Genomic DNA, 24105 nt, shown 5'->3' on the forward strand with positions numbered 1-24105 from the left:
GGGATTACAGGCACACACCACAGTGCTGGGCTAATTTTTTGTATTTTTTATAGAGACAGGGTATCGCCATGTTGCCTAGGCTGTTTCAAACTCCTGAGCTCAAGTGATCTGCCTGCCTCGGCCTCCCGAAGTGCTGGGATTACAGGCGTGAGCCACCAGCGCCCGGCTTCCCTCTGTATTTTAATAGTCTTCAGCATGATGTTGGCCGTGTAATAAATATCTAGACACCAATGTCTCTCTATATAAAGATATGGATAGACTGATAATATCATAGATAAAACATGATATTTTATGATTTATTATTATTATTTTTTTTTTTTGAGACAGAGTCTTGCTCTGTCCCCCAGGCTGGAGTGCAATGGCGCAATCTCGGCTCACTGCAACCTCCACCTCCTGGGTTCAAGGGATTCTCCTGCCTCAGCCTCCCCAGTGGCTGGGATTACAGGTGTGCGCCACGACGCCTAGCTAATTTTTGTATTTTTAATAGAGATGGGGTTTCACCATGTTGGCCAGGCTGATCTCAAACTCCTGACCTCAAGTGATCCACCTGCCTCGGCCTCCAAAAGTGTTAGGATTATAGGTGTGAGCCACCGCGCCCGACTGATTAATTTTTAAAAATCACAGTGGGTAGCTAGTATTTGTGGAGCCCCTTCTCTGAGGCCCCATGGTCCCATCTGGACCTTGCTGCACTGGGGAGCCACCTTCCACTGCTGTCCCACTGTACGGATGAGGAGCCCAAGCTCTGGTCCAGGTGTGAGCAAGTGACAAGGAGCCGAGGAGCCCTTCCCTTCACAGGTGCTTCCCTGCAGGTGGGGTGGCCAGGTGTCCTCAGACCGGGTGGCTCTCCCTCAGGGACCGGGGTGGGGCAGGAGGGAGGAAGGAGTTGTTGAGCATTTGGCACAACCCATGCCTGCTCTGCTGCCAGCCGCGTGGAAGCTTGATTGGCATACAGCACAGACTGCTGCCTTTCTATGTTGCTGACTGTTTTTAAAGAGGGGTTTTGGGAGGGGTGGTATGAAATTGATTGTTTCTCTCTTTCCTCATTACTGTTCGCACCTATTTTGGGTGTTTTGTTTTTCCTTGTGCTTCCTGTCCTCCGTGCACTAGGGAAGCCTCTCAAATGGCAACAGAAAGTGGTTGGTTTCTTTGAAGAGCATTTGAACTGAGTGAATTTTCAAAAAGCGTGGCATTGACGGAACAATGAAAGTCCCAGGATAAAGTCCAGGCCAGTTGCCATGACAGACGGCATCTGTTGTTGAGAGAAACACGGAGCCAGACTGAAACTCCAGCGGCCGGAGGGCTGCGCACCCGGGCAGGGCAGTGCCGAGCACAGCTCCCAGTTTGGGTAGCCAGTGGGACTGGGTCTGGTACCAGCCTTGATTTCGGGCTAGAGCAGAGTCACCCAGTTGTGCCTCTGTTTTGTTTTCTGTGGAGCAGTGGAGGGCCCACCACACCCCTCCTCGTGGCTTCATTAGCCTCTTCTTGCCTGAACCAGGGATAATGGTGAGGTGGTACCAAGGAACATGGTGGATGCAGCTCTGCCTCCAGAGTCAGCCAGCAGCAAGAACGAGCCGTGCACCATCACTGCTGCAGTGACCGGACTGCACCCCGCAGAGCTCTGATCGCCTCTCTGGGGGCTGCCGTAAGAAAACACCTGGGTAGTCTCAGACCCCAGCACTCGGGTGGCTCCTCTGAAAGAGATGCTGTTCCCGACTCCCAGCCTGTGGGTAGAGAAGGTGCCAACCCCACGAGAGTCTCCAGGCCCTGGGCCTGCTTGGACCTAATCTGCTTACAGTTCATGCAGGTTCTCTATCCAGGCCTTGCCCTCCTCCCAGCTGTTTCCTAGTCTCCTTCATCCTGCAGGAGCTGCTTTTGGTCTCACTGTACTTTGTTGAGTAGGAGGCATAGCAGCCTCGAGAGCTAGAAGGGTCCCCAGCCATCACCTGGGCCAAGTCCCGCCGTGGACAGGTGAGTGTCTACTGTTTTGTAGGGGCAGAGACTCACCCCAGGTCCCACGGGCCGCTAGCACTGGCGTGGGGCAGACCATTCACCTTTGCCGCTGCACAGGTCATATCCTCCCCTCTCAGCCAACGTGCTGGCCCAGCCTGGACTGGCCCAGCCCCTCTTCCCTGCTTCTGGGGTCCTGTTCACCCCACGAGCCCTCTCTCCAGCTCTCCTTGGATAAAGCCCCACGCCCAACGTGGTCCCAGGCACCGGCGTTTGGGGCAGTCCTGGGATCGCCAACAGACCGAGCTCAAGGGGGTCATGCAGACCCCACCCAGGCCTGGCTCCCAGGGGCTCCCAGGAGGGAACTTCCTACCCATTGAAATGCAGACGCTGGAATTCCAAGAAGCACTTCAGATCCATACAAGTCCTGATTGTGTTTGATTCCTCTTCTGGATGGAAGGCTTCCCTCTCTGAAGTCAGACGACAAAGCAGAGGCCTGGGACTGGTGGTGTAACCCAGAGACCCTGCCTGCCTGGCACTGGTGGTACAGCCTGGGACCCTGCCTGCCTGGCACCGGTGGTGTAGCCAGGGACCCTGCCTGCTTGGCACTGGCAGTGTAACCCAGGGACCCTGTCTGCCTGGCACTGGTGGTGTAACCTGGGTACCCTGTCTGCCTGGCAATGGTGGTGTAGCTGGGGACCCTGCCTGTGTACCCTCTGTCCAAGTCTTGGGGTGCCCCTGTATTGTGGTTTGAATTTTTGTCTCCAGAAATTCATATGGTGAAACCCTACACTCCAGGTGATCATACTAGAAGGTGGGGCCTTTGGGAGGTGATTAGGTCACGAGGGTGGAGCCGCATGAAAAGGATTGGTGCCCTTATAAAAGAAGACTGGAGGCCGGGCACAGTGGCTCATGCCTGTAATCCCAACACTTTCGGAGGCTGAGGTGGGTGGATCATTTGAGGTCAGGAGTTCGAGACCAGCCTGGCCAACATGGTGAAACCCCATCTCTACTAAAAATACAAAAATTAGCCGGGCATGGTGGCAGGCACCTGTAGTCCCAGCTACTCGGGAGGCTGAGGCAGGAGAATCACTTGAACCCGGGAGGCAGAGGTTACAGTGAGCTGAGATCATGCCACTGCACTCCAGCCTGGGAGACAAAGCAAGACTCTGTCTCAATCAATCAATCAATCAATCAATCAATCAATAAAAGAAGAAGCCTGGGGTCAGACACAGTGGCTCAAGCCTATAATCCCAGCAATTTGGGAGGCCCAGGTGGGAGGATCACTTGAGCCCAGGAGTTCAAGACCAGCATGGGCTACAAAGAGAGATCTCGTCACTACAAAAAATATTTTAAAAATTAGCCAGATGTGGTGGTGTGTGTCTGTAGTCCCAGCTACTCCGGAAGTTGAGATGGGAAGATTCCTTGAGCCAGGGAGATTGAGGCTGTAGTGAGCTGTGATTGGGCCACTGCACTCCAGCCTGGGCAACAAAGTGAGACTCTGCCACTACAAAAATAAAAATAAATAATAACAATAATAATAAAAGAGGGTCCGAGAGATACCCTTCACCCCTTCCACCATGTGAAATTATAGAGAAAATATGATCATCTATGAAGTGGGCTCCACTCTCTCCAGACGCCAAATCTGCTGGTGCCTCGATCTTGGACTTCCAGCCTCCAGAGCCGTGAGAAATAAATGTTTATTGCTTAAGCCCTGCAGTCTAAGGAGTTGTGTCATAGCAGCCCAAACAGACTATGACACCCTGTATTCGTTTGCTGAGGTTGCTGCAACAAGGTCCCACCAACTGGGTTGCTTAAATGGGGTGGTAATGATGGAGGGCGTTCAGCCTGCACTCAGAAAGGTCTTTGCAGATGGCTGGGGGCCCTGGAGCCTGGAAGGAGGTGGATCTCAGGAATTTCACCCACACACACACACATCTCTGGCCAAATCAAGTTCTTTGCCCATTTTTGAATGAGATTGTCTTGTTGATGATGATAGTAGGCTCTCTTTGTGATTCTCAAAAATAACCTCGAGGATCAGGGCAGCCAAGACAGTCCCTTGAGGCACAAGTGGGGCATGGGCCCCTGCCCCATGCTGCAGGATGACTGGGCCCTGGCATGGGACAAGGGCTTCTGAGGATGCAGGGGTCTGTAGTTGGACCCTTGGTTTGACCAGTGTCTGTCACAGTGTCTGTCTGGGAGTCACGGGCCCAGACCCTGGGCCAGAGGTCGGGCAAGGCTTTGCAGGCTGTTTTGGTAGCAAGGCCGAAACCTGGCCAATTGCATGCTGGCCCTGCACCAGAAGAAGGAGACCTGCCTAAAGAGGCCCTCACCCAGGCCGAGCCCATGTGCATCAGCCCTGCCTCCCTCACCCCACCTGCCGTGGCCAGCGCCTGCCCAGGGCCCCTCTGCTGGGCTCCAGGTACTCCCCCAAACTCTGAGCCAGCACTCGAGGCCCAGCCCCGCTTTCCTGGCTATGCAGGCTTGTGGCGTGTTGATCCCCCAACGTGAAGCCCCAAGGAAAGAGGGTCTCTGCCACCACTCCGGGTGTATGGGGCCTTCTGATCTGTGCCGCTGTGAGATTTGCAGCTGGCAGCTGCAGTGCCGACCAGAGGTACGAGTCCTCCCCTCACCAGTGCCCTCCACCTGCACCCCTTGCTGGCTGGGAAGTCCTAGAGGGAGGACTGGGTGGCATGCTGGCACTGTCCTGCCAAGAGGGCCACACACAGCTGCTCACCAGGCGAGAGGCGGCAGGACTCACTCAGGACGGGCCTGCAGCTGAATGGCTGTGAAGATCCCTGGCTGCAGAACGAGCCCTTCGGCAAGAGCCCCGGGGAGGGGACAGAGTAACTCCTTTGCCCTGCAAGGCCCCGCTTGGGTCTCCCCGGGTTCAGCTCCCAGGTGCACCTGATCATGCTTCCTTCTTTGGCTGAAACCTGCTCGGCCACCTCTGAGGGGATGCTGGTCAAAGCATGCAGGGTTGAGGGCTGAGCCTCGTACCTCCTGCCTGCTTTTCCGGCGAGGACAAGGGGCCCCTCCTTTCCTGCAAAAGCAGCCCCTGTCTTAGGGGCTCTGTCTCCTGCTGCTCCCCCATCTCTAGGGGACCCTAAAAGGCTCCACCACTTTAAAGGCAGCCTTTGGAACAAGGAGGGGCAGGAATCCACTTCAGTCCAGGACATGACAGCCGGCTGGCCACTGGCCACGGAGGTCCAGCGACATGCTTTCCCCAGTCAAGTGGAAGGACTTTGGCGGCATCCTGGTACAGGGTGTGTCTATCTCCACCAACGGGGAATCCCCTGCTCAGGGCTGATCATGGCTCCAGCCTACAATGGGTGCAACACATGCTTGATGGGAAATGGGGTCCAACCTGGGGCAAATGAGGAGCAGGGCAGAGCTGCCACCACGCCCTGCAAGTGGGAGCAGGAGCCCTCACGCAGGCCGGCCCCGCTCTGCCAATGGCCCTGGCCATGGCACCCGGGGATGGCAGCTCCTCACCCTCCTGACCCACACCATCCGCCCCCGCAGCAATGTGTGCTGTGCAGTCTGGGGCAGGCAGAGCTCTGGCTGTCCTCCATGGGAGAGGCGGCCTCCGTGGCGTTCAGTCCGGGGCCTGGAGAGGACACAATGGCAGGGAATGAGCTGAGACTGGGGTCCTCGTCCTCACCCAGGTATAGCCATCACCTGAGGCCTCGAAACCAGGTGATGGACCGCCTAGTTGAGGGCTCTGGCAACCACCTTCCCCGTGGGAGCCTGGGTGTGCAACGGGCAGTGCATTTGCACGCAGCACCAGGGTCCAGGGAACAGAGGTCCTGAAGACGGGACAGTAGGGTCCTGTTTATTCCAGAGTGATTTTCAGATCTCTCTTGCCTGACTGGGAGGTAGATGCAGTGGGGAGCTGGAGCCAGTCCCTGGAGCCCAGCGCTGAGCTCTTTGTGATGGAGGGGTGGGGTGAGCCGCAGGATCTAGGTCACCGTGCTCTGGCCCTGCTCTCTGCCTTTCGCAAGCGCTTGCTCCCGTGGGATGTTTGTCATGCTTCAATGCATGACACAGGAGAATATCAACATTGGTGCCATTTCACATCTCTTCATTCATCTGCTATTCTTCCACCTTCAGCTTCTCATAAAATCACAGAACTGCAGTGAGGACCTCTGCCTGCCAGGACAGCCTGGGGATGGTCCCGTGCAGCCCCCTCAGGCAGCATCCCTGTGGAGGGTTCCCCTCCGCCCCCTACCCTGGGGAGCTCTTCCCAGCTGAGTCACACTGCACGCCTGGTCCCTACCCTGGGCTGTTCTCTGTGTTATCTTGCAGGCGCCGTCCCAGATGCCTTCAGGGGACTCTGAAGGCCCATCAGATGTGGCTGCAGACCCACCTCCCTCAGACCCTCAGCTCTGGATCCAGGCTGGCTCCCTGCCGTGGAGCACAGGCGCCCTTTGTAGCACTCACTCCAGCTGCCCAGGGAATCAGGGACTTGGTGTGGACTGAGACTCAGCCCCCTTGAAGCCCTATTCTGTCCACCGCTGCAAGACATAGGCGGCTTTAAGCAGGGCCAGGCGGCACCCTCCAGGCAGAGACAGCTGCTGTGGGTTCTGTGCTCTTCTAATGGGCATGTCTTCCCATCGGTGATGAGGACTGATTTGTGTAGTGACCCCCTTACATTTTTCTGAAAAGGAGATCAAGGAAAACATTCTTCAGTAGAATCCTCACTGTGCACACACTTCCCCTTGTGCTCGGTGACAGCCACTGCCTTTGGGAGCAGGGAGGACGCCCCAGAACCTTCTGGTCTCCGCACACCCCCCTGAGCTGGGCTGAGCACACAAGCACCCCTCTGCAGCCAGTAGAGGTTTTGGGATTCAGAATATGCAGTCTGAAGCTCCCCAGAGCCTGGCTCTTTAGTCAGGCCCTCCTTGCCGGCCCTGTGAATCCACGCCTAGGAGCCTGTGCCCCCACCCAGCAGGAGCTGATGCTGCTGAGCTTCCCAGGTGCCAGACAGGGGCTGAGTGTGGGGGCCAGGGAGCCAGTTGGGAGTCAGCTGCCTGGCAGGCCATGTCCTGCAGAAGAGAGGCCAGCATAGGGCACGGTGGGCCCGGAGGGGCTGGAGACAGTGCTGCTGGGTCGGCAGAGCTAGAGAAGGGCAGCCCAGGCAGGGGGCACACTAGTGCCAAGGTGCAGGGGCATGAAGCTGCAGGTCACACGGCCTCCCTCGGAGCCCCCAGGTGCTGGGGGTGGGTTCAAATCTCACAGGGTTGGCGGGCGAGGGCTTCAGGAACAGCAGGGACAGGAGCATGAGAGCAGTAGAAAAATGCAGGGGTCAGGAGGGTCATCCGGGACCCATCAGGTTGCTGGTGAATTCAGGGGATAGAAGGGATGTGAGCTCAGGCCTCGAGCAGCTGCCTGATTGGGACAGCCCCTGGCTGGGCCGCGACCAGGTCACAGCACTTTGCAGGAGTCAGGCCTGGGCTCCACGGTCCTGGGTTCTAGTCTCGGCTGTTTAGTCTCAAGCAGATCTCCACCGTGCCCTGACCTCCACTTCCTGCGTCTACTCAGGGTGAAAAATCACCCCATTCCCAGCACAGGTCAGGGTTGCCCGAGTTGATCATGCAGGTAGGGCTGTGGGGCTCTCAGGTGCCTGACACCCTGCATGCATCTTGGCCTCTTCCCTCATCCTCAGCCTCAGATGGACTGAGCCATCTGGAACCTGTCAGTGGTGGCCTCAGCCCTAACTGCAGATGACAGGCTTGGGAGTGTGGGGACATGTGTCACCTGGAGCAAACTGCTCCCCCTCTGAGGCCTGTCACCCACAAGACCTGCTCCCAAGGGCCAATGGCAGGTGCCTTATTCTTTCGTCGCCATCACCGTTGCCACCTCCCCACCAGCTCCATCCTTCTCCGGGTCCCAGCCCTGGGGCACTCACTCCCCTGTGTGCTGAGGGAGGCCCAGCATGGTTCAAATGCAGCCTCTGGAGAATTTCTTCACTAAGAGGCTTTTTCTGAAAAGAGTCAAGCTATTTGTAGCCCAAGTTGGTTGAACAGATTTTTCTTGGTGTAGCTTATTTTTTTATTCATTAACTTCTTTTCCTTATGAATTAAAAAATAGCATTTTTTTTTCACACAGGAGTGCTTTATTTACTTCTTTTTGTACCACAGCCAGCGCTTCCTCTGCCTGCTGGGGAAAGTGGATGCACACACCCACTTTGGCAGGCAGTTTTCTTTCAAGCCATGGCATCTTGGAGAGGTAAGTATGTGTGTTCAGACCACTGCCCCGTGGCTCCAGCCCCCCTGATATCAGCCACAGCCCCAAGGCTTGGGTGTTGTTTGTTTGTTTTTTCGTTTTTTTTGAGACAAGGTCTCACTCTGTTGCCCAGGCTGGAGTGCAGTGGCACCATCACGGCTCACTGCATGCAGCCTCAAACTCCCAGGCTCAAGTGAGCCTCTGGCCTCAGCCTCCTGAGTAGCTGAGACTACAGACTCATGCCACCACAGCCAGGTTTTTTTTTTTTAATTTTTAATATTTATAGAAACGGGGTCTCACATTCTTTCCCAGACTGGTCTCAAACTCTTGGCCTCAAGTCATCCTCCCATCTTGGCCCCCGAAAGTGCTACAATGATAGGCGTGAGCCACCAGGCCTGCCTGGTTGGCTTTTTGGTGAACAGGAGCATAATAAGGGTTTCACTGGGCTGTCAGCCTCCATTGTGGTGGCCAGTATCTCAAAGCCTCACCTGGCAGAACTGGAGACGCGTCTGCTGACCGATGCCTTCATGACCCATTTTCCTGACTTCAGAAATGTCCCATGCAGACACTATGCCATCCAGCAGGCCTCCCAGCTAGACAGGGTGCAGCCTCGATGTGTCTGTGGAGGGACTCGGGCTGTCCCTGCACTCACAGTCATGGTGACCAAAGTCCCAGAGTAAGGGAGCAGATGCCGCCTCCCCCTTCCAGCCCAGGCATTTTACATGAGGTGCTGACCCAGGACCACCCTTGACTTCACTCTTCCAAGGAGTGGCTCCCAGTCCTATATATTCCATCAGCCTCCAGGCTGGCTGTCCCTTAAACACTGGTCTCCAATCTAACTGCATTTCTGTAAGTAATCTTTTGGGACAGACTTTTTAAAAAAAGATCATGTTTATGCCGTATTCCTCATCTTTCTTGTCTTCTATCTCCAGATTTGTTTTAAAACCTATTACTCCTGTATACATGTGCCTCCCACCCTTTGAGCTATGCCCTTGACCTGCTATGCACTTGTCTCAAGGCCAAGTTCAAACCCCCTAACCCAAGGCTGTCCAGAGCTGCCCTGCCACCTGAGCCATGGGGAGGGGCGCTGAGCTGGTGCCTTTCACAGGCCGCCTGCCTCCCCCTGGGCAGGGCTCCTGTCTCTCCTCCTTTATCTCCACAAGCACAGGCTTGCATGGGTCAGCACGTGGTGAACAGCCAACCATCATTTTCCAATTCTTTCCAAAAAGTCCTGTCTATGCTCAGAAGTCCTGCCTGGCCCTTTGAGTGCCCCTACCCCCACACACACATTCTTTTTTTTTTTTTTTTTTTGAGACGGAGTCTGGCTCTTTGGCTCAGGCTGGAGTGGAGTGCAGTGGTGCGATCTCGGCTCACTGCAACCTCCGCCTCCTGAGTTCAAGTGATTCTCCTGCCTCAGTCTCCTGACTAGCTGGGACTACAGGCGTGTGCCACCATGCCCAGCTAATTTTTTGTATTTTTAGTAGACGGGGTTTCACCGTGTTACCCAGGTCTTGATCTCCTGACCTCGACACACATTTCTTTATCGAAATTCCAAATTCTCCAAAGCTCAGAAACATAAAGGTTTTTCAAAACTCAGTGGCAAAGCTGGACCTGAACTGATGCGCCATCACTTACTGTCTTTATTTCTTCCAGTTCACCTGAATACATATGTTTTGCCCCGAAAATATAAATGGGTCTGATTATGAGGAGCAGCCCCAGGTTCCAAAGAGGTGCCACATAATGTATGATGTATACAAAAAAGCCTGAGTTCCAAACACATCTTGGATGAGAGGTTGGGACTGTGGGGGATCCCCACACTGGTTAGAGTTCTAGACCCAGAGCAGGGTTATGGTCAACGGCGCTCTGGCCACAGAATGCAGCAGAGCAAGGACTGTGGAACAAAGACGCGGCTTACATGAATTTTTCACTTACCGTGCTGGGTGCTGGTGATTCAGAGATGGAAAGGCCCTAGCGACACCCCCCTCCACCCAGGGAGCCCACGGGCCAGCAGAGGGACCAAGGGGCACAGGACGGGTGGGGAGCAGAGGCGGATTCCCTGGCTGTGGAGGTACTGTCTATACGGGGTGCAGGAGACATCTCCATACAAGGGGGCCCTCACCTGGGGAGGTGGTGACCGCAAGCCTGACAGCCCCAAAGCCTTCAGAGGTGCCGCCTGGGGACACTTTGGGAAAGTCCAGGCGGAGGACACCTGGGAATGTGATAGTGACACAAATGACCGGAGAGACTTGCTCTCAGTCACTGAGTCTGGCTGACTCACTGAAGATTAGGGCCTGAACTTCCCCCTCTGTAAATGGGGTGCAGGCCCTGGCCCTGCCTTCACAGTGCCCCTCGGTCCCCTACAAGCCTTCTCCGCAGGGTGGGATCGGGTCTGCCTGGAGCATCCCCACAGCCTATGGGTCAGCAGAGAAGCAGGCGCAGAGCTGGGGTGAGACGGTCAGTGCCGGTCCTGCCAGACACGTCAGATCACTCCTCTTCACAAATAATCCCATTTTACAGCCCAGGAAGAGAGAGGCCGGACCACTGCCCAAAAGCCTGTGGCCTACAGCCTGCCAGGTGCGTCTGCTCGCGGAGCAGGTCTGCGCAGCACCGAGCGGTCAGCAGGGGCAATGCTGGGCACTGGCCAGCCGCGCCAGGACCATCCCTGCTCAGGCCACCGCCTCCCGAGTCCACACGACCTCGGCGGGGTGGGGCGGAGCGTGCAGGGTCTGGCCCGGAAAGCCAGGGCAGGCTTTAGAGAAGGGCCACCGGACGGATGGTCCGAGGACCGGCATGGACCCGGGTCCCAGCGAGGGCGGGGGGAGCGTAAGGCTGGGCCTGGGCTGGGGCACCGGGGAGGTGGCGGGGAGGTGGCGGGGAGGAGGCCGGCAGGAACAGCCGTGCAGGGCGGGGGCGGCGCGGGTCTGGTCGGGTGACCCCGGGCGCGGCCAGGGCTGTGGGAGGCGAGGGCGTCGCCCCGAGGCCGCGGGCTCGGGCCCATGGTGGGGGGCCTGGGTCCCCGCCCCCCCGGGCCGCGCTGGGTCGCGCGTGGGCGCGGCGGGCGCCGATTGGCTGCCGGGCGCGCGGGCGGGGCGGGCGGCGGCGGCGGCGCGGAGGGGCCGCTCACCCCGCAGCCCGGCCTCGGCCTCCGCCGCTTGTCGTCGCGCCCCGCCCGCGAGCCCGCCCCGCACGTCCCCCGCCGGCGGCCACCATGAGCACAGGCCTGCGGTACAAGAGCAAGCTGGCGACCCCAGGTGAGCCCGGCGCCCGCCCGCGTGCCCGCGCGCGCCTTTGTCCCCGCCGCCCGCGCGCCTCTCACCGTGTCTCTCCGTCTCTCCCCCGCCCGCCGGCCCGGACCCGCTCGGAACCGGACCCGGACTCGACCCCGACCCCGACCCCGCAGAGGACAAGCAGGTACGTGCGCAGCGCCGCTCCCCCGCCGGGAGACCCGGCCGGCTGTCACCCATTGTGACACTAGCGCCGCGGGCGCCCAGGCGCGACCCCGCCCCCGCCGGCCCTCACCCAGCCCTGTCGCGATCACCGATTGTCAGCCGGGCAGTGCCGCCGCGCCTGGGGCTTCAGAGGAGAGGAGTGGGGGCCCTGGTCCCCTGACCCGCACAGCAGGGACCCTGCGCCCCTCCCCAGGATGGGGGGATGGGCAGAGTGTCCCCCTCCCACAGGGCCAGCGCCAGCATCTCCTGCTGACCTGGCCTGTAGGCCATGAGCTGGGGGTCCTGGGTGAGGCCATGGTCGTGGCAGGCCAGGCTGGGGGAGGGGAGTCAGGCTCCATCAGCCAGCACAGTCCCTGAACAGCCCTACAGCAGAGGGCCTGTGGTCACCCCCCACCTCCCCTGCACCTTCATGCCCCTTTCCCTCCCCACACACAAATTCGAGTGTTTGGGTCTGCAACAGGGACTCTTCCCCAGATTGGGAACCCCCAGGGTCTGGTCTGAGTCATTCTGGGTGCCCAGATGGGTCCTGGGACCCTGTGGGTACAAATAGGCTTGTGGCTTCTCAAAAGGGTTGGCCCCACCCTCCAGGAAAGCAAGACTGGGCAGCAGGCTGGTCTAGGCACCTGGGTGAAACCCAGCCGAGCTCAGGGTTAAACAATGCTGTGAGGCCCCTGGAGTGGGGCGGGGGCTGACAACCAGGTGGGCTGGGGGGGCTGGGGAAAGCTTGCTGGTGTCCTCTCTGGCTTGAGCTCAGCCATCTTTGGAGGAAAAAAGAAGAGCCCAATTCTGGCACCAGGGTGGCACTGGCAGCCCCCATCAGGGATGGAGTTTCTCAGGAGCCATGGATGCTGAGTGGAACTCCAGAGTCCTGGCCCAGGGTGCAGCAGGCAGGGCAGGAGGGCTGGGCAGGGGGGCCAGGAGCTGGGGGAGTCACTGGCTGACCAGTGCCATTCTCCTGGAAGGGACACACCCCACCCAGAGGTGGATGAGGCTCTCTGGGAGGGGCCCCTTGGGGAGCCAGGCTGGGAGCTGCCTCCCCATCACAGCAGGTCAGACAAAGCCTGAGATGCAGGGACACATGTGTCAGGCTACTGTTTGAGGGAAATGGAAGGAACTGAGGCTGGGAGAGCCAGGAGGCCAGGCCCCTGAGGCTTCTCCTGTGCCTGCAGGTGTCCCCAGCTTGACCCAAGGGCACTCTGAGACCCTGGGCTCCAGCCACTGCTGTTGGGTGCAGCCAGGTTCTCTTGCCCATTACTGCAGGGTGGGGACCCCCTCCTGCTGAGTTGCCCATCGTTTGAGGTCAACCGGGAGTCCACCTCACCCCATCCCAGGCCTCCCAGGCCTCCAAGCCCAGAGGAAGAAGGCACTGTGTGGCCAAGGAAGGGAGCCCCAGAGCAGGAGCCAGGCCAGGTGTCTGGGTGGCCAGTGGGTCTGGGGGAGCTGGAAGCACATGGCAGCTTCCCTGCTACCACCGTTGCTGAGCCTCAGCCTGTCCAAGCATTCTTTTTGCTCTTTGAAAGGGGGCTGTAGAGGCATTGGGGGAGTTCCGTCACTACGCTCTGTGCCCCACCTCCTCACAGGCAGCACCGGTGATCTCTTAGCCCTGGCTGCTGCTCCCAGAGCTGACTCGGGTGATTCTAAGAATGGAAGTGCCTGAGAGGCTCAGGCATTGGGTGGAGATGGGCGCAGCTGTGTCATATGGCTCAGGAAGCCCTGGTAGTATCTTTTGTCACTTGGGGACCAGAGAAAGGGGGTGGCAGGTAGGGCCCCTTCCTTGAGGCTCCCCCAGGGAATCCACAGGCCCTGACTGGGCCCCAGTGGGTGGCAGGGCAGGTGGGTTGAACGCTGAGAGTGAGATTCTTGCCCTCCTGACCTGGGCCTCCCCAGAGGCTGTGCCTTACCAATGGGGAAACTGAGGCAGGCAGTCTGAGAGCCACACACTCTGTTAGACACCTCCTAGCCTGAGGCCTAGGCCCAGGGCTGTCTGTCTTCCTGGAGATGCCCTGGGCCTGAGATGCCAGCCTGTCTGGGTGGGTGCTGGGCTTCGAGGTGTGGACCCTCAGTTGGAAACTGGGTGGAACTCAGCCTAGAGGCTTCCTGCAGGTCAGGGCCATGGAAGGCTGGGGCCAGTGAGGAGGTTTTCTGGCAGCAAGGACTGAGGGATGCACTGGTAGAGCTGGGGGGCCTGGAGCTGCCCCCTTTCCCTGGGATGAAAGGCTCTCCTGTTCCCAGCTGTGGGCCTGCCCCTCCTCCCCAGGTGCCAGTGGTCCAGGCCCCACAACAGGACCAGGGCTTGGACAGGGAGTGGAGGAGGTCTCTCAGCCAGGAGAGCCTAAGGGAGGGCTGGTGGCGGGTGGGGTGGGGTTGGGGCCTCCAGCTTCTAATGTTCTAATGTGCAGGGGCTTGGCCTGACCAGTCCTACCCTGGAACCTTTCCAGGCCCCATGTCCTGCTCCGCTGGGCTTGCCTGTTGGGATTCTACTGGGGTCATGGAGGTGGGTGGCCCACAGAGCGGAGCTCTGGAGACCCCCGCAGTCCCTGGAGTAGCCACATGGGAGGGAGGCCCGGCTGGCAGGAGCTCCCAGTCCCTGCAATCCTGTGGGTCAGAGCTGGTGAGGATGCTCAGAGGGCAAGGGAATGTCCACAGAAGCACGTGGGAGATGGGTCCCATCCCACCCCCACCCCTGTCTCTGAGGGCAGGGCCACCTGAGGGCTGCAGGGCAGCGCATGGGTGGCTGGTGTTTATTCAGCAGGCTGGCGGGGGCTTCCAAGTTTTGCAGGGACCTCCAGTACTCTGGCAGCCTGCCCCCTCCCCTCCCCCTCCCCCTTCCCCTTCCCCTTCCCCTTCCCCTGTCCACCCTAAGCCTCCTAGGGGGCAGGCAGGCTGGACTTCAGAAAAGGTGGGCTCTGCCCTCCTCTGGTCCCCCGAATGTCTTGGGGCGCCGCACCGGGAAAGAGTCCACCAAACACACATGCACACACCCGCGCACACGCACATACCCAATGCATGCACACACGTACACACACACGCATACACGCATGTATACACGCGCACACACGCAGGCATTACACACACACACCCGCACGGACGCGCACACACAAACACGCGCGCACGCACGCACGGGGCAGGTCAGCCCCAAGCAGGGCTGGGGAGGGGTGCAGGGCGCGGCGTGTCTGTGGGCACTTGGGGCGTCGAGACGCCGCCGGGAGGTTTTCGGGCAAGTCTGCGAGAAGACGGCGGGCCCTGAACTGGGCGGGTACCCGCGCTGTTGCGCGTGGGTCCCGGGAGCGGCCTCCGGCGCCCTCTGGCGGGCGGAAGCCGCGCAGCACCTCTTGGGGGCGGGACGCGCGGTGGCTACCGACTCCCGGCCCGCCCCGGCCCGCGTGCAGGACCCGGTCGTCCCCTCCTGCTGTCCTGGAGCCCGGACTGAGGCCCGGGGGCGCGGCAGGGCTCCCGGTCCACGCGAGCCATGGCCCGTCCGCGCCTCGGCTTAGCCCTGCCCTCCGCAGCCGCTTTCGAGTGGCTCCGCCCGCGGCCCAATTTCCAGGCGACCGTTTCCCGGCGACGGCGGGCGGGGCCGTCTCTGCCGCCCCCCGCCGCGCGCTCCGCGGGCGCCTGCGACGCCCCGCCTCTGGCTCGGGTGCGGGAGCGGGGCCTGCCCGGACTGCGACGCCGCCACAGCTTGGGGCCAGTTCGCCCAGTCAGGGGGATGGCTCGGTCGGCCTCGGGGGTCGACGATCCCCCCGGTAGGCGACGTGCCCTGTCCAGGCCTCACTTCCCGCGTCCGCAAAACGGGGTGGAGAACGCAGCCTAAGGCAGAGCCGCGCCAAGGTCCCTCGCTGTCGCCGGGCTCTGGCAGCCTGACCGGGCCTGGGGTCCGAGCGTGCCCGTGGGCCTGCGGGGGTCGCCGCGATGGACTCGCTGGCAGCGCCCCAGGACCGCCTGGTGGAGCAGCTGCTGTCGCCGCGGACCCAGGCCCAGAGGCGGCTCAAGGTGCGTGTGTGGAGAGGGCGGAACGTGGGTCTGTGACCCCGCGGGCTCCGGGACTCGGCATGGGGTCCCCGTCCCCGCGCGTCACGGCCCGCCAGCGTCTAGGCTCAGCCCTTCCCTCCGCAGCGGCCTCGCAGGTCCGCGGCCCCACGGTGGGGCGACGTGCCCTGTCCAGGCCTCACCTCACGCGATTCCAAAACGCGGCGGAGAATGCGGCCGTGGGACCCCTCCAGGGGCCCCAAGGGTCTGCGGGGGCTGGGCGCCTGGGCGCGCGGGCGGGGGAGGCTCGGTGCCGCGGTCTATAAATAGGCGCTGCTCCGCCACCGCCGCTGCCGCCACCCCCGCGGCTGGATCCGGGCCAGGTGGGGCCTCCCGCCCCCTGGCACTCTCCGGAGGGGTGAGTGTTGAGGCCCCCAGCTTCTCCGGCTTATGGAGGGCCTTGAGTGTGTCCCAGGGGTCCCAATCCTGCTGCCCTCTGCCCGAGGAGGGAGGACATCGCCTGTGCCTGCTGCGGCCTGACATCTCCCCACGGGATAAACACAGTGTCGGTCCCTGCAGAGCCCTCCCTGGGATTGGGGCCAGGGGTGTCTTCTCCTGCCGCCACCTCGCCTGCCTTCTTATCTCCAGGCTTTTGCCCACGGGCCCTCCCCTTATTTTTGCCAACGAAATGCCCCACCCTGGGAACCGTACCCTCTGCTGTCTCCTCATACCGCATTTGGTAAGAGACAGGGTATTGGGCTTCTGGAGAAACCTTTGTGTCCCTAACCTGTTCCATCCTGTCCCCAGGACATTGACAAGCAGTACGTGGGCTTCGCCACACTGCCCAACCAGGTGCACCGCAAGTCGGTGAAGAAAGGCTTTGACTTCACACTCATGGTGGCTGGTGAGTGGGCCAGGCTCCTCGGGGGAGTGGCTGGGGTCCCTGGCCAGCCAAGCTCTGTCGTTGGAGCCCCAGACCTAACCCAGCTCCTTCTCTGTACCTGTGTGCAGGTGAGTCAGGCCTGGGGAAGTCCACACTGGTCCACAGCCTCTTCCTGACAGACTTGTATAAGGACCGGAAGCTGCTCAGTGCTGAGGGTGAGTGGCCCCCAGGAGGCCCTGGCACTGATCCCCGGTCCCCTTCCATGGGACCTCTCCAAGGACTCCCTTTCAGGTCCAGCTCCCACTGTTCTGTTCTCGCGGTGTGGGTCCCCTGGGGGTAGGGCCAAGGCACCAAGATGGATGAGGACGAGGGTCCTGGCTGCCAAGGGTGAGGGGCTGAGGGTTGGAGAGGCCCCTCCAGTGGCCCCTTCCCCGTAGAGCGCATCAGCCAGACGGTAGAGATTCTAAAACACACGGTGGACATTGAGGAGAAGGGAGTCAAGCTGAAGCTCACCATCGTGGACACGCCGGGATTCGGGGACGCTGTCAACAACACCGAGTGGTGAGTGCGGCCTGCTGAGAAAGGCCTTGCCTAGGCAGCCACAGCACTCCAGGCCTGGCCTCACCTCCCTCCTGCCCACAGCTGGAAGCCCATCACCGACTATGTGGACCAGCAGTTTGAGCAGTACTTCCGTGATGAGAGCGGCCTCAACCGAAAGAACATCCAAGACAACCGAGTGCACTGCTGCCTGTACTTCATCTCCCCCTTCGGGCATGGGTGTGTGGCTGTCCTGGGGCCAGGCTCGGGAGTGCACCCCCTACAATATGGCCCCCTGGCTGTGCCTATGCCCACCCTTGGCTGCTCTCGGCAGGCTGCGGCCAGTGGATGTGGGTTTCATGAAGGCATTGCATGAGAAGGTCAACATCGTGCCTCTCATCGCCAAAGCTGACTGTCTTGTCCCCAGTGAGATCCGGAAGCTGAAGGAGCGGGTGAGCCTGCCGTCGCACAGGGGCCTGGCCAGGACCCTGGGGCTGAGAGTACCAGGGGGACTTGTCTGGCCTCAAATCTGATGGTCCTTGCCCCACCACAGATCCGGGAGGAGATTGACAAGTTTGGGATCCATGTATACCAGTTCCCTGAGTGTGACTCGGACGAGGATGAGGACTTCAAGCAGCAGGACCGGGAACTGAAGGTGAACATGCAGACTGGTGGGGCAGGGGGGATGGAGCTGGTGAGGGGCAGAACCAGAGGGCTTTGTCTCCTTCACATTGAGCCTGCTGGAGGAGGGCCAGGTCAGCCCAGTTGGGGGCAAGAGTCATTTGTTCTAGGAGTAGAGGACCTGTACCCCCTTCATCCAGGGCTAGAAGGTAAAGGTCACCATGTCTTTGCCTGGCTGGGGTGGGTCATGTGGGCCCCGTGTGGTGCTGGGCAGGTATGGAGCACTTGCCCAGATCCAGAGGTGCAGCAGTGGGCCAGGCCCCCAACCCCAACCCTCTTCCCATGGGTCACCAGAGGAAAGGGCTGCCCCAGTGGCACACCCTGGCTCCCAGATTTCTGAGCTCCAGGGTTGGTGGCTTTGGGTGCCCCAGCAGCTAGAGTGATGATGGAGACCATGCCAGAGGCAGGTGGCCACCAGGGCAGGGGCATCAGCATGGGGAGACATAGGCTCAGCCCTGGGGAGGGAAGGGGCAGCTGGAGGGGGTGGTTCTTGATGAGGGAGGAGATGAGGAGGGAGCATGCCTGGTTGGGCATAGCCTGGAAAGGCCCTGGAATGTGAGCCGCATGGGCTCTGGCTCCAACCAGGGGCAGAGAGGCCAGAAAGGGGCAACGCCAGGATCTCTTTGAGGAGAGATCGTTGATGGTGATGCTGGAGGGGTGACCCGGGAGTTACATGCCCGTTTCCCATCAGTAACCGTGCAATTACGCTCACCGGGTGTGAGCCCTTCTCCCTCCTTCCCCCAGGAGAGCGCGCCCTTCGCCGTTATAGGCAGCAACACGGTGGTGGAGGCCAAGGGGCAGCGGGTCCGGGGCCGACTGTACCCCTGGGGGATCGTGGAGGGTGAGTAGAGTCTTGGGGTACCAGGTCTGGTGGGGGAAGGCTGTCCTGGGCCGGCGCCAGCCCACTACCCACCCCCACCCCGCAGTGGAGAACCAGGCGCACTGCGACTTCGTGAAGCTGCGCAACATGCTCATCCGCACGCATATGCACGACCTCAAGGACGTGACGTGCGACGTGCACTACGAGAACTACCGCGCGCACTGCATCCAGCAGATGACCAGGTGCGCGCCCCAGCCGCCAGCCAGACCTCGCCCCTCCGGCCCCGCCCACGTCTCCATAACTAAGGGCCGGTCCTGTCAGCCCACCCAGACTTGAACTTTGCACCATTCCCTAAGCTCCCCCCCGCTCCCCCAGAGCCTGGTCTCCCTAGAACCAGTCCAGGGCTGTGAGGGTTCCGGAGGGCAGGGCCTCAGCAGTGGCGGGGATGGGCCAGGCATCGCCAGCCCACGCTGAGCCTCCTGGTGGCGCCGCCCCGCCCATCCTCCCCCCCGCCCCGCGCAGCAAACTGACCCAGGACAGCCGCATGGAGAGCCCCATCCCGATCCTGCCGCTGCCCACCCCGGACGCCGAGACTGAGAAGCTTATCAGGATGAAGGATGAGGAAGTATGTGGGGCGGCGGGGGCGGCGGAGGCGGGCGTCAGGGATGCGCCCCCGCGGTGCTGCTCACCCGCCGGGTTGTCTCCGCCCGCAGCTGAGGCGCATGCAGGAGATGCTGCAGAGGATGAAGCAGCAGATGCAGGACCAGTGACGCTCGCCGCGGACACACCGTCCGTCTCCGGGACGCCCTCGCACCCCTGGACCCCAGACCGGACTGTTCCCGACCCGGAGACGCGGGGCCACAGCCCCCAGCTGACCCTAATTTATTCTCAGCACCACCCCCTCCCAGGTCATTGTGTCTGCTTCCGAGGGGCCTGGACCGTAGCCCCCGCCCAGCTGGCCCTCTCTGACCTTGGGGGATCAGGAGCGAAGTTGGGCGGGACTTCAGAGATCCGCCTCCCTTGCCTTTCCCCCGCCCCCGGACGGTCACAGCACCCAAACCGCAGGCCCTGCTCTGGCAGGCAGGCAAAGCTAGGCAGAAGAGGATTCCCAGGATCCTGGGTCTGTTCCTTGCCCCAGTGCTGCAGAACGGACTTGGGAGCCCTCCTTTGCCTGCTCCCGCGGGTCACCCAGCGAGTGCTGAGGCCCTATTTTCTGTCGAGGCGGGCCGAGTCTTCTCTTATCCTCAGACGCCTAGCGGGCAGGGTTGGGCTGAATCAAATGGGAGCCCTCCAGACATAAGGAGGCCAGAGGCTGCAAGGAGCGGGGCCGTGACCGCTTACACCCCTTCTCCACAGCCCGGCCCGACCTGGAGGGCCCCCGGGGCACTGGGCGGTGAGCCACCTCCTGGCAACTCTCGGTGCGGTCCCCTGCCCTCACTCGAGGCCTCTTCTCCCCAGCACCGCTGTGGTGTGCCGGGATCCTGAGCCTCGGCCTCCCGATCTTCCCACCCGCATGATCCCTTCCCGCCACACGATGCTCCGTTTTGTTCCGTTGTGAATGCCGCGTCCTGTCCTGGTGACAGGAGAACAATGTTGGTGAACGTCGCAGCGGGTGTCCGAGTGCTCCGTGTGCCCCTGAGAGCGGGTGGGAGCGGAAGCCTGAGCGGCCTGCGGCCTCCGGCGATAGTGTGCTATCTGCCGCTGCAGCGCGCGTCCTCGCGGCCTCTGGGCTATTTCTGGCCGGGCCGCAGCACTGTGGTCGGTGCGGGCGTGGCAGGGGCGGGGCGGCCTTATCGCTCGGCTCTCCCGCCTACGCCTCCCGCTCCAGAGTAAGCCGGGTCGCCGTCTTCTCGCCATGGGCTCCGGTGAGTCTGGAGTCCGGTAGGGCCCCCAGCTGCTCCCTAGGCCGACCCGGGTTGAGAGGAGCTCTGGTTCTTTGGCTGCAGCCGGGAGAGACTTGGGTCAGACTTAGAGGGGACTTCCAGCCGGCGTGCGGGGTGGTCAGGGTGGAGAGGCTGGCGGGCTACCGGGACGCCGGGCATCAGGGGCTGGATGGAGCCGGGCCGGCGCTCTGGGTACTCAGAGACGTCGCCCAGGTGCCCGCCGACCGCTCGGCTCACTGCGGCGCTTCCCTTGCAGGGCCGCGCGGGGCGCTGAGCTTACTGCTCCTGCTGCTGGCCCCGCCGAGCCGCCCGGCCGCAGGTTGCCCGGCGCCCTGTAGCTGCGCGGGGACGCTCGTGGACTGCGGGCGCCGCGGGCTGACTTGGGCCTCGCTGCCGACCGCCTTCCCTGTCGACACAACCGAGCTGGTGCTGACCGGCAACAACCTGACGGCGCTGCCGCCGGGGCTGCTGGACGCGCTGCCCGCGCTGCGCACCGCACACCTGGGCGCCAACCCCTGGCGCTGCGACTGCCGCCTTGTGCCGCTGCGCGCCTGGCTGGCCGGCCGCCCCGAGCGTGCGCCCTACCGCGACCTGCGTTGCGTGGCGCCCCCAGCGCTGCGCGGCCGCCTGCTGCCCTATCTGGCCGAGGACGAGCTGCGCGCCGCTTGCGCTCCCGGCCCGCTCTGCTGGGGGGCGCTGGCGGCGCAGCTTGCGCTGCTGGGCCTTGGGCTGCTGCACGCGTTGCTGCTGGTGCTGCTGCTGTGCCGCCTGCGGAGGCTGCGGGCCCGGGCCCGCGCTCGCGCCGCAGCCCGGCTGTCGCTGACCGACCCGCTGGTGGCCGAGCGAGCCGGAACCGACGAGTTCTGAGAAGAGAACCGGTGCGTCCTGAGAAGAGAACCGGCGCTGGGCAACGCGGGCCTGCAAACTCGACAGGACCCTGCCCGAGGGGCCCTCGCGCCAACCTGGACCGGTCTCCGCCTCCTCCGCTGCCCAATCTCTCAGACCCACCCCACCTGCAGGCCCAGACCACGTGGGACAGAACTCCTGCCCACCCTACCCCAAGGGAGGCGAACCCGCACTTCCAGGCTTGGGAGGACCATGGGGCACAATGCGGTCCAGACCCTGCTGCGTCTCCCTTCCAAACTCTGGTGCTGAATAAACCCTTCTGATCTGGTCTTCTCTGCACGACTGACCTGGAAATTCCCCTCGCCAAACTCAGGAAAAGGCCCCAGGAGGCGGTTCAAGGGGACACAAACACATCCTTACATGCCCACCCTAACCTCCGGGGCAGACAGGAGTCAGTGGGTGACCTCTCCCCTTCCAGACACACTCCCAAAAGGCCACATGGGAAGGCATGAGAGAGATGCTAAGTGATAACGTGGGGGCCAGTGAGGACGTTGTGGGGACACTGAGGACCCTGTGGGAGCAGTGAGGATGCTGTGGGGACAGTGAGGACGCTGTGGGGATGCTGTGGGGACAGTAAGGACACTGGGGGCAGTGAGGACGCTGTGGACACTGAGGACGCTGTGGGGACAATGACGCTGTGGACAGTGAGGACGCTGTGGAGTCGGTGAGGGCGCTGTGGGGGCGGTGAGGGCGCTGTGGGGGCGGTGAGGGCGCTGTGGGGGTGGTGAGGGCGCTGTGGACACTGACGACGCTGGAGGTAACAATGAGGACGTTGGGGACAATGAGTACGCTGTGGGGGCGGTGAGAACGCTGTGGACACTAAGGACGCTGTGGGGGCGGTGAGGACCCTGTGGACGTGGTGAGGACGCTGTGGACGCGGTGAGGACGCTGTGGGGGCGGTGAGGACGCTGTGGACGCGGTGAGGACGCTGTGGGGGCGGTGAGGACGCTGTGGGGGCGGTGAGGATGCTGTGGACGGTGAGGACGCTGTGGGGGCGGTGAGGGCGCTGTGGACGCGGTGAGGACACGGTGGGGATGGTGAGGACACGGTGGGGACGGTGAGGACGCGGTGGACCCGGTAAGGACGCTGTGGGGGCGGTGAGAAAGCTGTGGGTGTGGTAAGGACGCTGCGGATGTTGAGGATGCTGTGGGGGCGGTGAGGGCGCTGTGGGGACGGTGAGTACGCTGTGGACAGTGAGGGTGCTGTGGGGACAGTGAGGACATTGGACAGTGAGGATGCTGCGGGGGCAGTGAGGGCGCTGCACGGACAGTGAGGGTGCTGTGGGGGCAGTGAGGACACGGTAGACAGTGAGGACGCTGTGGGGGCAGTGAGGATGCTTTGGGGGTGGTGAGAACACTGTAGGCAGTGAGGACAGTCCCAGCAGTGTGCCTCGTCCTCTGAGCATGTTCAGGGGCTGGTTCTTGTGGACAGTGCCGGCCATGAGGACACCAAGAGCATTTCAAGGGTTGGGTTTCCTGATGCAGGGACTGCGGCGTTGGCGGCATTCAGTTCACTAGGGGAGCGTTGGGGCAGGTGACCAGGGCTGGTTCGGGTCTGTTGCTCCATCCGGGATCCCTGGACCATCCGAATGAGAAGGTGGCCTCTATGTGACAGAGTCACGTGCGGTGGGGGTTCTTGGAGGGCCCCACAGCGATGAGTGGACCTCGGGTTGCAGGGTCTCTGGAATCATTGTGTTCTGGAGTGAACTTGCCCCCCCGACAGGCTCCACCAACACCCCCAAACCCTCCTCCTGCCATTCCTCCCCATCCCACAGCAGCGGCCCTGGCCCCAGACCCCTTCTGCCAGGGCTCAGGGCTGGCAGCCTGCTCCTGCCAGCCAAGAGCCGTTCCTGTCCCTGCCCACAGCTGCTGCCTTCCCCAGGCTCCCAGGCTGCACCACACGGGGCCTGCATACTGTTCCTTCTGACTGGCACAAGGTACTCTCCATGCCACTGCTCCTTGCTCATCTCCTGTGCCTCTGGCAAGTCCCCCACCGGGCCACCACTTCCCTCAGGAAGGCCTCTCCGACTGCCCAGACCAGCAAGGGGCTTCTCAGAGTTCTCCAGTCTCTGGCCTCCCACTGCCCTGCCCGGATTCTGGAGCTGAGCAAACAGGTCAGCACATGGTGCCCAACTTTGGAGGTGACTGACGCCTTCCTCACTATTTGGGCTGGCCTGGGGTGCCAGGGACAGGGTTCCTCTGCCACCGTCCATGTGGCCCCCACCTGTCTGGCCTTATGAACAATGGAAACTATTCTCCATGCATCCCAGAGAGGCCCCAGATGAGGAGCCTCAGGTCCTGGCTGCCCGGCCCAGGAAGGCCCTCAGCCCCCAGTGGCCATCACTGACCACCACTGACCGGGTCGGGGAGGCTGCCACTGACATGGCCTTTGTCCTGGCCTTTGTGGGACAAGACAGATGGCCCTCCTGCGGGGCTGATGCTATCTCGAGGCTGCCGGTCAGACGTGAGGCAGGAACCACCCCTGCCTTTGTGAGCAGGTGCAGGGCATCCGGCCCATTGTGGGCTGCAGCCGACTGTGGTTGTCCATCCGGCCTTATCACCACATCGAGGACAGTGGCCCCCTTTATACAAATGAACTGCCCAGCTTGCCCTCCCCAGCGGTGGCCTGGCACCTCCAGAGGTCCTAGTGGAGGTCAGAGGTAACCATCGTCATAACACCGTGCATGTGCAACACTCTAAACTCAGTCCAAGCAGGGCAGGGGAGGGGGTGTGCTCCCCACTTTCTCTAAGAAACCAGATCCCAGAAGGGGGCTCTCTGCTGGGCCCCAGAGCATTTTTTGTG

General features: G+C 61.6%; 2 protein-coding genes and 1 long non-coding RNA gene across 6 annotated transcripts; 2 read left to right on the plus strand and 1 right to left on the minus strand.

The window, feature by feature from the left end:
• Nucleotides 1-5761: 5761 nt before the first annotated feature.
• On the minus strand, nt 5762-11596 carry LOC129138531 (uncharacterized). Its single transcript, XR_008541856.1, has 2 exons — nt 11492-11596; nt 5762-6607 (listed from the first exon to the last, which is right to left on the minus strand). It is a non-coding gene; the product is annotated as an uncharacterized LOC129138531 (long non-coding RNA).
• Nucleotides 11296-20119, plus strand: SEPTIN5 (septin 5). Of its 4 annotated transcripts, XM_001166286.8 has the most exons (12): nt 11296-11426; nt 11576-11586; nt 16401-16497; nt 16605-16691; nt 16914-17037; nt 17119-17253; nt 17348-17465; nt 17567-17668; nt 18439-18535; nt 18621-18756; nt 19037-19139; nt 19228-20119. In XM_001166286.8, exons 1-12 carry the CDS (start codon nt 11384-11386, stop codon nt 19282-19284), a joined length of 1110 nt encoding a protein of 369 aa, XP_001166286.1. In that variant the 5' UTR covers nt 11296-11383; the 3' UTR covers nt 19285-20119. The 4 variants fall into 4 exon arrangements, with proteins under 4 accessions (XP_001166286.1, XP_009436067.2, XP_063664112.1 ...); XM_009437792.5 differs by lacking the exons at nt 11296-11426; nt 11576-11586 and adding an exon at nt 14959-15617; XM_063808042.1 differs by lacking the exons at nt 11296-11426; nt 11576-11586 and adding an exon at nt 15194-15617 and having other exon boundaries at nt 18632-18756; nt 19228-20061.
• Nucleotides 20120-20227: 108 nt separating this feature from the next.
• On the plus strand, nt 20228-21571 carry GP1BB (glycoprotein Ib platelet subunit beta). Its single transcript, XM_009437791.3, has 2 exons — nt 20228-20379; nt 20654-21571. The coding sequence occupies exons 1-2, from the start codon at nt 20370-20372 to the stop codon at nt 21262-21264; spliced, it is 621 nt and encodes a 206-aa protein (XP_009436066.1). The 5' UTR covers nt 20228-20369; the 3' UTR covers nt 21265-21571.
• The last annotated feature ends 2534 nt before the right edge of the window (nt 21572-24105 follow it).

Source organism: Pan troglodytes, chromosome 23 (genome assembly GCF_028858775.2).
Source record: "Pan troglodytes isolate AG18354 chromosome 23, NHGRI_mPanTro3-v2.0_pri, whole genome shotgun sequence".
In the NCBI taxonomy this organism is placed as follows: Eukaryota; Metazoa; Chordata; class Mammalia; order Primates; family Hominidae; genus Pan; species Pan troglodytes.

What these genes read in the sequence shown, in the direction of transcription:
- SEPTIN5 (XM_009437792.5), top strand. Translation starts at nt 15,537, where the DNA reads ATGGACTCGCTGGCAGCGCCCCAGGACCGCCTGGTGGAGCAGCTGCTG. An exon ending in CTTCACACTCATGGTGGCTG is followed by an intron (nt 16,498 to 16,604) that starts GTGAGTGGGCCA and finishes ACCTGTGTGCAG; the next exon opens with GTGAGTCAGGCCTGGGGAAG. An exon ending in AGCAGGACCGGGAACTGAAG is followed by an intron (nt 17,669 to 18,438) that starts GTGAACATGCAG and finishes TCCTTCCCCCAG; the next exon opens with GAGAGCGCGCCCTTCGCCGT.